The 13,955-nt window shown below is 39.9% G+C and overlaps 1 protein-coding gene across 4 annotated transcripts in view; it reads right to left on the bottom strand.

Moving 5' to 3' along the window:
* Positions 1-13,955, bottom strand: part of LOC116685805 (tetraspanin-18) — a 27,476-nt gene that overhangs the window by 7,237 nt on the left and 6,284 nt on the right. For 2 of the 4 annotated variants that reach the window (XM_032510736.1, XM_032510738.1), the window contains exons 2-5: positions 8,423-8,512; positions 6,356-6,550; positions 4,442-4,516; positions 2,837-2,935 (exon numbers count right to left, since the gene is read on the bottom strand). In XM_032510736.1, the coding sequence (XP_032366627.1) occupies positions 2,837-2,935; positions 4,442-4,516; positions 6,356-6,550; positions 8,423-8,512 (459 nt within the window). Of the gene's footprint in view, positions 1-1,834; positions 2,000-2,552; positions 2,652-2,836; positions 2,936-4,441; positions 4,517-6,355; positions 6,551-8,422; positions 8,513-13,955 lie in introns of all 4 variants that reach the window. The other 2 variants (XR_004331052.1, XM_032510737.1) reach the window with 2 other exon arrangements.

Raw genomic sequence — 13,955 nt, 5'->3', positions numbered from 1 at the left:
CACTGAGAAAAAAATGGACAACCCTTTTGCAAGTTTATAAGCACATAATGTAATCTAAAAACTGCTGCCTTGGTAAAAAAAAAAAGGCACTGGATTCAGCTGGTTCTGGTATATAATGAGCGAGCAATGGAAATTCTAAGTGACCCCAAACTTTTGACCAGTAGCGATATTATATATATAGCAGGTAAAACTACAAACATACACACACATATACAGAGAAGAGAGAGAACACAGACACCTACACACACATATCCATAGGGTAGAGAGATACAAACATGCACTACACAAACATATACAATATGGATATATCACACAAATACACAGACACACACATAGGTATATATAGACCACTACAGCAACATTACACATACATTATTACAGAGCGGTACTAGATACACAAAACCCACCATACACATACACAACAGTAAATCTGTAGATAATACACAATTAAACATACAGTATACATGTATATAATTATATCACACTACACATCACACCACATATAGCATTGTAATATACAAACATACACAAATACCTAATTTAATCTCCAAACAACATACCACAAATAGACATATGTAGAGACCAACCTCCTACCTATATTATACACACATACACAACACACACATAGTACATATGGTATATCTAGAGATATACACACATACACATACACACACAAACAATGTTATATATAGACACACTAACATAAACATAAACATCAACAGTATATACTATGGTATATATAACACACACCATACACATACACAAATAAATAGTATATATATACAAACATACACAAAACACATATACATAGGTATATAATAATACACACACATACACATACACAGACAACTATGTATATATATACACACATACACATACACACATATGTATATATATACACACAACATACAGACACACATCACTATACAGTGTAATATAAAACTATGACACACTACACACACATACATTATGTATATATATACAAACAAAACATTAGTACAATATACAAATACACATACACACACATATACGATGTATATATACACACATGAAATACACACACATAACATATGTATATATATACGACACAATACACTAGACCACAATAATATGTCTATATAACACACATACACATACACACACATATGTATATAATACACACATACACATACACACACATATGACTGAATATGTACAACATAAACATACACAACACATATAATGAGTAGAATACACTACAGACACATACCACACAGAATCAGTGAAGAGAATAACCATACAATACACAATACACAAACATAGACTATAATATAGTACACACAGCACATACACACATAGGTATGATATACACACATACACAGACACAGCGAAACGTATATATATACACACACAAATACAAACACACAGAACAGATGATATAGTATATATGACCAACAACACATACACATACACAGAACAACAAACAGAGAATATACACACAGACACAGAGAACACCACATGTAACACGACGATAAACACACAACACAGACACACATACACAGAACATATAGGTAAATGACAACACAACACGACCACACACACATATACATATGTGATATATAACACACATACACATACACACACAACACCATATACATATTGTATATATAATATCTATATATATATACCACATACACCTACACACCCACTAAACATATATATATAACAACAACATAATACATACATATACACAATACATAAACTAAATAAATACAAAGTAAACAAATCACTATTTAGGTGGGTTTTTTTTTTTTTTTTTGTTGTTTTTTACCCATCTGATGTTTTCTCTACCGACTTGTGTGTCTGAAGACCATGCTGCCGCTCACGCACTGCTCCACGCTGACGTCTCCAGGGTAACTGTTCCTCGGCAACAGGCCTCGGGGACCATCTTACTGGGGTGAGGAGCCTGAAGAGGCTCTCTTGAAGTCTCGGGGCACTTACGCCACAGCAGTCGAACGTGCAGAGACCGTGAGGGGAGGGACGGCACGGTGTACACGTGGATCGAATCAGAAAACTTTATGATCCCGAAGGAAAACGCTGGAAACGCAGTCGCACAATAGTAGAGTAGAAATATAAATAAAGAAAAATAAGTGTGGATGTACGGGTTTTACATAGGTAAAGGAATATTATGATAACAGTATACATGATTAACATAATTAAGGAGTTGCAATGGTGAAAATAATAATAATAATAATAAAATAATAATAATAATAATAATAATTGTAGCAGTGAGTATTGCACCATTTCAGGCCTGTGTTATTGCACAAAAAGATAATATTGTCCAGTTTCAACCTTCTAAGTGTGTGTGTGTCAGCACTTAGAGGGAGGAGTTATAAGTTGATGGCCACAGGCAGGAATGACTTCCTGTGGCGCTCTTGTGGTGCATTGTGGGAGAATGGTCGTGTCACTGAAAGTGTCTGTGATTTAGCATGGCGTTGTGTCACACTGGGTTGATAGCACAAGGAGGGACGAAGGCAAAAGAAAGAGTGGTAAATATAAAATGGAGGCTTCACCGTGGTCATGATGGCGTCCAGTGGATGTGAAGACGTCGGTGTTGTTGTTCCTATGTAGTGGCGCTTCAGCTCCCTGCTGAAATACTCTCTGGTTAAATGGAAAGAGACAGACCACAGGCAGGAATGACTTCCTGTGGCGCTCTGTGGTGCATTGTGGGAGAATGAGTCTGTCACTGAAAGTGCTCCTGTGATTTAGCATGGCGTTGTTGTCACACTGGGTTGATAGCACAAGGAGGGACGAAGGCAAAAGAAAAGGAGTGGTAAATATAAAATGGAGGCTTCACCGTGGTCATGATGGCGTCCCACGTGGATGTGAAGACGTCGGTGTTGTTGTTTCCTATGTAGTGGCGCTTCAGCTCCCTGCTGAAATACTCTCTGGTTAACTGGACAGAGACAGACACAGTTCAGCAAACAAGCAACCAGGCATCCATCCAACTCAAGCTCAAGCTATATTTTCTGTAACCATGAAGCTGCGACAGTTTTGCATGTAATCTGCTCATATTTGTGAGGATTTGTGCAGATGTCCACATGCAGCTGCAAATGTACGACCACACGTGCTGAACATGTTGGAAGACCCTGAGCAAACACGTCTGTGTGCAGTGATGCCAACGTACAGTAGCATAAACAGCAGTGTGTGTGTGGCGGCTGTCCACATCTGTGAGAGTATGAGGGAAAACATTCAGTACGTTTACATGCAAACTAATATTCTACTATCAAACATATATACTGAAACATGTCATGTAAACAGCATATTCTCTGCAGGGTAAATCCAGACCGCAAGCTAGACTACCTGTCTTTTTGTTGCCTTTTTGTCGCCTTTATGTTGCCTTTCTGTTGCCTTTTTGACACCGTTTTGTTGCCTTTTTGTCGCCTTTTCGTCGCCTTTATCTTGCTTTTTTTTGTTGCCTTTTTGTTGCCTTTTTGTCGCCTTTATGTCGCTTTTTTATTGCCTTATTGTCGCCTTTTCAAATGTCCGTCCCCGTCCTCTGTCTCTGTGTTGACGTTCTAACCTGCAGCTGATTTCTGTCCAATCTGAGGACTATGGTTACCTGGTCCTCAGGTCTCTGCATGGACATCCAACAGCTAGCTAGACTAATACTGTCCGCAAGTCTGAGACTGATGGTTTAGCCTGGTCGGGCTCGTGTCTTGGCAGAGAATTCAGCACAGCTAGCTAGAACTATCTGTCCACTCTGAGGAGCTATGGTTACCTGGTCGCTCATTCATCTGGAGGTAATATCCAGGACAAGCAGCTAAAGACTATCTGGTCAATCTGAGACTATGGTTTAGCCTGGTCCGGCTCAGTCTCTGCAGGGTAAAATCCAGACAGCTGCTAGACTATTATCTGTTCCAATCTGAGGACTGATGTTTACAGGTTTACTGTCCTCAGGTATCTGCAGAGTGTAAATCCAGACAGCTAGCTAGACTACCTGTCCAATCGGAGTCTCTGTTGCACGACTAAAACAACTTCTGAACATACACGTTCCACCAAAACAAGTTCCTTCCCGAGACTATTTAGATAGAAGAATAGAATGCCTTTATTGTCATTATACACAAGTACACGGTACTTGTGCAACGAGATTAAAGCAATCCCTTTGCAGTGTTGACACAAAAAAATATAAGAATATAACAGTATAAAATATAACAGTATAAAATATCAAAAATATAAAGTATATTTAGCAGCGGGACCGTGGCTCTGCTCGGCAATTAAGGCCACCCAAGACAATTGTGATTGGTGTAAAGAAATGCCAATAAACCAGAGCGTGTATTTCTCCCATCCCAGAACGCTGTGTGGACTAACCAGACCCTCCTCTGCAGCGCTGTGGAGGAAGGTCCGTACCGATTAACTTGCAGCTCCATTTACACCAAACTGAAGCAGAGACCGTACTCACGTGTTCCCTGAAGAGGAACGCCAGGATGGCAGCTGCCAGCTCGGCGAGGAAGATGAAGAGGATGAGCATGAAGAACTGAAACCAGAACAGACAAAAAGGTGTAAAATAGTGTTAAACACGGAACTAAATGAATATTACCCCAATAACAAAAATACTCTGCACAGACTTTCCGAACAAATGCCTCATTATGACTCTACACATGTCAGAGTCATGAGTACATTTTAATAGATTTTGAGAAGATTGTCTCAGTTTAACATACATAATATTTTGTAAGTTATCTATCGGGTGAAAATAAAGATTTATTAAATAAACACTGATATTAATAATCTTATACTTTACTTTAATTTCATTCCTCTAGATGGCGCACTTGTATTGTTTCACTCTGCTCTTACATAACTGAGGAGGATGAACAGTGACTAACTCAGTTTTCGTTCTTGTTGCAGTTGCACCACTGCATCGCATCGCATCGCAACGCACGCACGCACGCACGCACGCACGCACGCACGCACGCACGCACGCACCAACAGACACACACCACACACACCACACACCCCACACACAGCACACACACACACACAAACACACACACCACACACACACACACCACACACAACACCACCACCCACACACACACACCACACACACACACACACACCCACACACCACACACCACACCACGTGACACACACCCACACACACATCACACACACACCCCACACACACACACACACACACACACACACAACCACACAACACCCACCACACCACAACACCACACACACACCACCACCCACACAAAGGATTTTATAAAGAAATACTGCACAGGATAGCGTATTTAAGACCTTCACAGTGTATAGTCTAGGGCCCATTCTTCTACCTATTTCTATCTAAAATAGTCAACATATGATGTTATGTGACAGAATTATATATTCTGTTCTGTTATTGACTCTAGTAGACACTGGCTTGCTAATAGAGATAGCGGAACAAGATTGATCTTCTACTGTTAATTGCTGCAACTTTAAAAATCACGTACATCGTGCTCCTGCCTGTGAGATTACTCAAGACTGCCGCGTGATCTAAACCGTTTGTTAAATACAGGGGCATTAACTATACACCCCCCTATGGTTAAAATACAGGGGCATAAGTATACACCCCCCTATGTTAAATACCGGGTGGCATAAGTATACAACCCCCTATGTTAAAATACAGGGGCTAAGTCATACACCCCCCTATGTTAAATACAGGGGCATAGTATAACCCCCCTATGTTAAAATACAGGGCAAAGTATACCCCCACCTATGTTAAAATACAGGGGCATAAGTATACACCCCCCTATGTTAAAATACAGGGGCAGAAGTATACACCCCCCATGTTTAAATACAGGGCATAAGTATACACCCCCCTATGTTTAAAATACAGGGGCATAGTATACACCCCCCTAGTTTAATACAGGGGCATAATTATACACCCCCATGTTAAATACAGGGGCATAAGTATACACCCCCCTTGTTAAAATACGGGGCAATATACCACCCCCCTATGTTAAATACAGGGGCATAAGTATACACCCCCCCCCTGTTAATTCCCTAGAGGCAGATGTTTATTATAAAAGCCCAGTTATTTCATGGATCAGGATACTATGCATCCTGATGAAGTTCCCTTGGTCTTTGGAATTAAAATCCCCCCCCGTAACATCCCATACCCTTCACCCTACATAGAGATTGGCATGGTGTTATTCCAGTTAGACTAACAGCTGTTTTGATTTGCATTGAGAGAATATTTTATGGAAAGTATCCCATGCCATACTTAGTAATTTAACTTTATGTAAAATCAGTAATACCACAGTACAGTCCTTAAGTACGTTACTTGAGTAAACTTTGTATTTAGTTACGTGAAAGGCAGGTGAGGACTCACAAAGAGCAGGAGACACTTGTTCTCCCGGATGGCTCCGCAGCAGCCCAGGAAGCCCAGCAGGAAGAGCATGCTGCCCAGGGCCAGGATGACGTAGACGCCGGTGAACAGCAGCGGGTTGGCCGCCACGATGTCCCTGAAGCCCATCGGGTCCACCAGCACCCAGACGCCCACACCCAGCAGGAAGGAGCCCCCCAGCTGGGAGAGGAAGGGTTCATTACTCAGGCAGGGGGGGAGGGGGGGGGGGGGGGGGGAGGGGGATCTACTTCAGGTGTTAACTGGACCGAGGGTTCAGATTCTCCCACCCAGCTGAAGAAACTGTGTCTCTTTACCTCTCTGACCCTTATCAGCTTTTAACCTTTTGTTTTGTTGCTTTATGTTGACCCCGTTATTTACATTATCTCATCATTATCTCTCCATTATTTACATTATCTCATCATTATCTCTCCATTATTTACATTATCTCATCATTATCTCTCCATTATTCCCATTATCTCATCATTATCTCTCCATTATTCCCATTATCTCATCATTATCTCTCCATTATTCCCATTATCTCATCATTATCTCTCCATTATTCCCATTATCTCATCATTATCTCTCCATTATTCCCATTATCTCATCATTATCTCTCCATTATTCCCATTATCTAATCATTATCTCTCCATTATTCCCATTATCTAATCATTATCTCTCCATTATTTACATTATCTCATCATTATCTCTCCATTATTCCATTTCTCACATTCTCTCCATATTTACTTATCTCATCATTAGCTCTCCATTATTCCCATTATCTCATCTATCCTCTCCATTATTCCCATTATCTCATCATTATCTCTCCATTATTTACATTATCTCACATTATCTCTCCATTATTTACATTCCTCATCCATTATCTCATCTCATCATTATCTCTCCATTATTACATTATCTCATCATTCTCTCCATTATTCCCATTATCTCATCATTATCTCTCCATTTTTCCTTATCTCATCATTATCTCCCATTTATTCCTCATCATAGTCTCTCCATTTTCCCATTATCTCATCATTATCTCTCCATATTCCCATATCTCATCTTATCTCTCCATTATTCCCATTATCTCATCATTATCTCTCCCTTATTTACATTATCTCATCATTCTCTCCTCATTATTTTATTATCATCATCATTCTCTCTCCATCTCCCCATTACCTCATTATCTCTCCATTATTTACATTACTCCATCTTTACTCCCCATTATCTCATCATTATCTCCCCATTATCTCATCATTATCTCTCCATTATTTACATTATCTCATCATTATTTTAACCAAAATGCCCAAAAATAACATGGATACATGGACGATCTCTGGTAAATTTAATGATTGCTTTCAATGAATTTGGGATGTTTCATAGCACTTGACTTTTTTTTTTTTTTTTTAAAGGTTTCAAAACAGAATCCTGATTATACGTCTTCTGATCTTAACTATCAGGCAAAATTATTCATAATGTTTTAAACAAAAAAATTGCATAATGTCATATATATAATTAAATGGAAACACAAGTTTGACAAAAACGTTTTAAACAGTGTCAAAAGCATAGAAAAAAATGCCCAAATTTTGCCAAAACAAGGGTTAAATGTTAACTCCAAAGCGCCATCAAATGTAAAATCAAAGTTATGCAACCGTGACATCTTGTGAGAAAACTGTTAAAAGACCATGAACGTGTTTCCCTGAAGGGAAGAGTTCAAATCTGGAGTTTATGAACCAGGTGTGTGTGTGTTGTAGATTATTTCACAAATCTAATAATTCATGTTTTTGGGGCGGTTGAATGTTACATGACCCTCTTGTGAATCATGTTCTACTGTGGCACTGTTTTACAGCACAAACACAGAAAGATGCATCAGGGTCATTCAGGTTGGACCCGGTTTTGTTCTGTTACAACTGGAAATAACGTGAAAAAGACGCTGCATTTGAAGTCGTTTTACTGAGATAAAGCTATACTGAGAAACAAATCAGTCATTATGATGTTAAACCAGGTTTTAGTCAAGATGTTAAAGCTCAGAAACACGAGCAGAGAACTCACAAAGATGAAGAAGTTGAAGATGAACATGAGGTACTTCATACAGCTGAGGCAGTCCCCCTCCATGGCCGAGCCTCGAGCTGGAACCTCCCCCTGCACACACACACACATACACACACACACACACAAACACACGCAAACACACACACACACACACACACCGCCAACAGAGAACGGCGCCACGCCCTTCACGCACGCACAAGCAACGCGCAAACACTTCACACACACACACACAACCACACACGCACTGCCACCCTACAAACCATCACACACACACAACCGCACAACACCAAAACACACACAGAACACTCAAACACACACATAGCACACACACGAACCACAAAACACACACCACACACACGCCACAACACACACACACACCCCCACAGCACAACACACACCACACACACACAACACTCACACACACACACAACACACACACAACAAGCATAGCACACAACCAACACACCACCCAACACACACAACACACACACACACACACACACACACACATAAAGCACACAAACAGCGTGTAAACCACGACGCACAAACTAAAAAATATATATATAAATTACAATCGATGAATAAACTGCAATAGTGCGCAAATGTTTATTATTATTTTACTTTATCACTTTAAAACTATAACTAAATGAAAACACTGGTTAGCTGCAGTGTAAATCCCAAATGATGATGCTTTTTGAGTTAATTTTGCAGGATTTAACAACAGATTACTTATAACTTTTAAAGGTTTTTTAGAATTCACACAACCAGAAACTTGTCTTGCAGCATAAATAAATTGTAAAAATCCAATAATTGATGTTGCGTAACGCCGCTGAAGACCAGCGGTACATCCTGTGTCTCGTCTGCCGTCGATATGAGCAAAAACAGAGAAAACCTCGGTGATGCATCGCCAGTCACAGTGTTTGGCAGTTCTGGGGACGTGACACTGACAGCCTGTCCCCGTGGGATCGTTTGACACATGGAGGGACACTGGCTGTTGCCGAGGACGACAGTGGGGGGGGGAGGTGTGAAGAGGACCAACTGTGCACTTATGGTCCCTGATGGTGTTTACCAGTTAAAGCTAACACTCAGCCAGCTGTCACATCTGAGCCGTTCAGTTTGATAACAGCAGATTAAAATCGAGAGCACGACTACCGTGAGACGTCCAACTTATTTTGTCCGAATTAGCCTTTTTAAATTATCATGTTAAACATATAAAACAAAATACAGTTTTTGTCAAAAGGAGTCTGGTGAGTTTGGAGAAAGAAGAGATGGTTTTGTCGTAAAAAGGCCGTCTGACAGCAAGGTCAAGGGCTGAAAATATTCTGAAAACTGTACACTGTTATGATCCTGGGGTCATATTTTGTGTTATAATGTCTCTCAACCTGCATTACACACACACCGGATTGGTCCAGCAGAGGTGATTGCTGTCTCCTGATTGGTCGCCAGGAGGACCGCAGCCATTTTAAAGCCCCATCAGACAAGAACTCGCCCCTCTCTCTCTCTCTCGCTTCACTGCCATTGCCAACATGTGCCTCTGTATAACTGATGTGATTTAAGATTGTGTAAGTATTGTAAAAGCCTTGTTTTGCGCTGTTAGTAGCAGTTTGGTAGGAGTGAGAAGGCCTTACTTACTTACTTACTTAGGCCTCAAAATGACTAAATCTGCCCCTGATGACTCTGGTACCCAGAAGTCCGTGCTCATCCGGCGGCAGAACTCCCGTTGGATGACGCGCTTCAGAAAGGTTAAAAAAATCATAAACTTTCTCTGTTTCGCGTCGAGAAGGGCCGTCGGAGAGCGCGCGGACCTCTGCCAAAGACAAATGTCTCACAATATTAGCTAAAATGAAAAATAATGAGTGTATCCGCTCCGAAAGTTGAATGGGTTCTTCCTTGGTCAACGCTCCACCCTTCCACCGGGTTTCATGTGAATCGGTCCAGTCGTTGAGTTTCTCTGTAATCCTGCTGACTGACAGACTAACAAACCAAACTCAACTCAACTCCGGTGTCGGTAATATTAACAGAGTCTAAAATAAACTGCAGGAAAATGAAATGTATGTGTATAGATGGAGGCATTTCTTGACTGTTTTCAGGCCTCTCAGATTAAAACTAGCAGCTGTGTTGTGGCGCTCCCTTTTAACGGCGTTGACACAACAGTTAACACCAGTGATTCCTGCTGATTTCCCGTCTCTTTGTCTCCCTGTGGCCAGGTCTCAGCTGCCTAAATGTGCATATAAAGCTAATTTGACCGCTCCGCACGGAGCTTTTACTTTAATTGAGCAAAATGCCGGGTGCTCTGCTCTCACTGCAATTAAACACAGGTTTTTGTGACTGCCGGTGCACTCTGGGTAATTGCCGCCTCTTCGGGTGAGGTCAGGGTTAATAAGATAAGGGCATGTGTGGCGCGTTGGGAATTCGTCTGCGCTCGCACTCAGCGTTATTAGCACATCTTTGCAAATCACTCATGTCGGCACAACTACGCAGATAGATCTGTGATTATGAAATGGACAAAGACAGCGTCGAGGGCAAAAAGAAAACATGAAGAGTTGTCACCGAAAAACAACAACGTGCACTGTAGCGACGTCTGAGAGAAAACACGATTACAGTCCAATTTACTGCAATTACAAAGACGACGGCTGGAACAGACATCCTGATTCAACCAACAGGAGTCATCAATGCAACAAAAACAGCTGCCACAATTACCAGTAATCATGATTTAATCCTTCATAGTTAAACTACTACAATTATAATTATAATGTATGTTATAAAGTGTCCAAGAAAGTGACAAACATTGGAGAAAAAAGCATCAAAAGTGATGAAAAATGAGACAAAAACATAAGAAAAAGTTTAAAAAAAACAACAACAACACAACAACAACATCTTGACAGGAAGACAACACAAGGGTGTCTTCCTGTCAAAATGTTGTGTTGTACAAAATTAAAAATCAACACTTTTGTTGAGTCTTTTTTTTATGGATGTTTTTTTCCATGTTTGTCACTTTTTTTGACGTTTTCAACACAACGTAACACCAACTTATTAACTTTAGTTTTACAGTTATTTTTGGAATTTATGGTCAATAAACCTCATTTATAGAGAAATATACCTAATGTTTGAGTTAGAAAAGCAGAATTAGGAATTATTGAGACTAAAATTAAGGAATATGTTGTGATAATCACAGACTGAAATGTCAACTTTTACTCAATACTATTTCAACACACACTTCCATTTGTTTTACAATGCTATAAAATTGAATAAGACCCAAAATTAATGAAAGTAGAGATTTGTACTTGCCAAAGAGCGTTTGGGGGAATTAATCATGTTATTTTGGGGAATTAAAAAGAACACTGATATAAGAAAAGGGGTCAATTTGACCTGAAGACAACGTGAGGGTTAAATTACACCAATTATAATTACATGATTACATTTAAAACAGCTGTTACAGAAGGAAAACTCTTCAAAATAAGCAAAACAGCTGCAGTCATAATCACCCCAAAAAAAAAAAATGTTGCACTTCAGACAGTAACCTTTTCCATGTGAAAACACGTATGAAGTGTGAAGAAGGGTGTGATTATCTCCTCAGCAGGATCATGATCATGATCATCATCATCATCATCATCATCATCATCATCATTTCCTGGGAATTACTGAAGCCTCTTCCTTTAAAGTCTTCACTTATGAGAGCAACTTGTTCTTGAAATGTCCATTTTGCCGCTATTGAATGTCTGACTCATGCAAACTGTCCTTTATTTGTCTTTATTTAATTAAATGCAACGCTCATACTGAACAACAACAACATTGTGGAATCAAATTGAATGCATTTTTGTAAATTTTAAATTGTGACATTTTATTTTGACATGTTACACGCAGGGCCAGCCCTAGACTTCTGGAGGCCAGAAGCAGGATTTGCTGCGCTGCACTGGTCCCGTCCAGACCCCCCAGGATGTGTTACCGGGCTCAAAAGCCAAATTGAAATAGCGACCAACAGTGGTATTACAACTTCTCTGTCCCAAAAAGACATTTTCCCCGTAGACTTGAATGGATAAGAGACGTCTGTCAATCGTTTTGAGCTTCCTAACCTCTGCAAAATGACTTGTTTCACCGTCTGAATTTCATAACATTTATAACATTTACAACATTTGGAAACTCTAGAAGAGCTGCAGGGTTTAGTCATTTAATCCTCGTTCAAGTTAGCGACGCGTGAAACAGCGGACGTCCGTATCCTTCTGCTTTCTTTATGTTGGGATTTTACACCCCGGTTTACACCTGATTTATGACTCCCTTCTCCGTCCAATCTGAGTTTTCTGTTGCGTGACTAAAAAAACAAAACACTTTTGCACACATGTTCCACCAAAAAAAGTTCCTTCCCGAGGCAATTTAACCGCCCGTGACGCTTGCGATTGGTTGAAAGAAATGCCAATAAACCAGAAGAACCATCCAGACCATCCTCCGCAACGCTGTGGAGGAAGGTCCGGCAAAGCAGATGCTGCCGCTGGAAAGTGCACGTTTCATTTCGTGCACGTGCATACGAACGCATATGAATGTGCATGTTCACGCGTGACGTGGTTATCTCTTCCGAGCTGCAGTTTATAAACGCCGTAGTCAGTTTGGATTTATCAAACATGATAAATAAGCTGAATTTGAATTTAAGGCCGTGTTAAAATGCCATGTAATTAAAAAAAATGCAGCTGCCACATGTGACCTGCTCCTTTCCTTTATGTGGGATTTTGACTCGGCTGTTTTTCTATTTCTATTTAAATTGCAACTTGTGTGCTGGTGAGATTTCAATCTCAAGGGACTTCCTGGTCAAGTACAGGTTAAATAAATAATTTTTTTAACAAAAACTCACGATTAAATCATTTAATCTCACTTTTTTCAGGCAAAAAAGCAACAACAAAAAAAAGCGTTGTTTTCTGTTTAATTGTGTAAATAGGTCTTTTGAAGTGAAATTAAGTTAAGAAAGTGTTATTAATTTGATGACTTCACATAACCAGGAAATCCTGTTTCCCCGCGCCTTTACCGTGCATGCACCACACTAAAGGCGCTGTTAAATAAAATGTATTATTATTATTATTATTATTATTACTAAAGATCAATTTAATTTACAGGATCAGCCAAAATGTAGTCATGTTTTCTTAATTTTAGAAGCATTTATTTGAGAAAAAAAAAACAATTCATCATTTATCTGGGGTGAGTACACTTTTAATTTTAATCACTTAAACCAGATAAAATGCTATATACTGTTCTTTAAAAAGGCAAAGATTGAAGATTTTTTTTTTACGATTGCATTATTTAAGCAACCTGGAGTCATAGAAACACATCAGGACATTTTTACCATGTTTAAAATATAATTCATGCAATAGAGGGTTAACGTTGCGGTTATTCACCGACATCTAACTGGGAGAGGAAAGAACACAGGTTCACCTGATCGCTGTTCCCGCAATTTACTCTCACATGAAATCTTTTCTCTCTTTTCGGTGGTCGGTAAATTAGGTTGACCAGACGTCCCCGGCTGGATCTGTCCCCGGAAATGTCCCCG

The sequence above is a fragment of the Etheostoma spectabile genome, unplaced genomic scaffold (genome assembly GCF_008692095.1).
Source record: "Etheostoma spectabile isolate EspeVRDwgs_2016 unplaced genomic scaffold, UIUC_Espe_1.0 scaffold270, whole genome shotgun sequence".
Taxonomy (NCBI): Eukaryota; Metazoa; Chordata; class Actinopteri; order Perciformes; family Percidae; genus Etheostoma; species Etheostoma spectabile.
The sequence above is the reverse complement of the archived record's forward strand: the minus strand, read 5'-3'. Positions and strand labels throughout refer to the sequence as shown.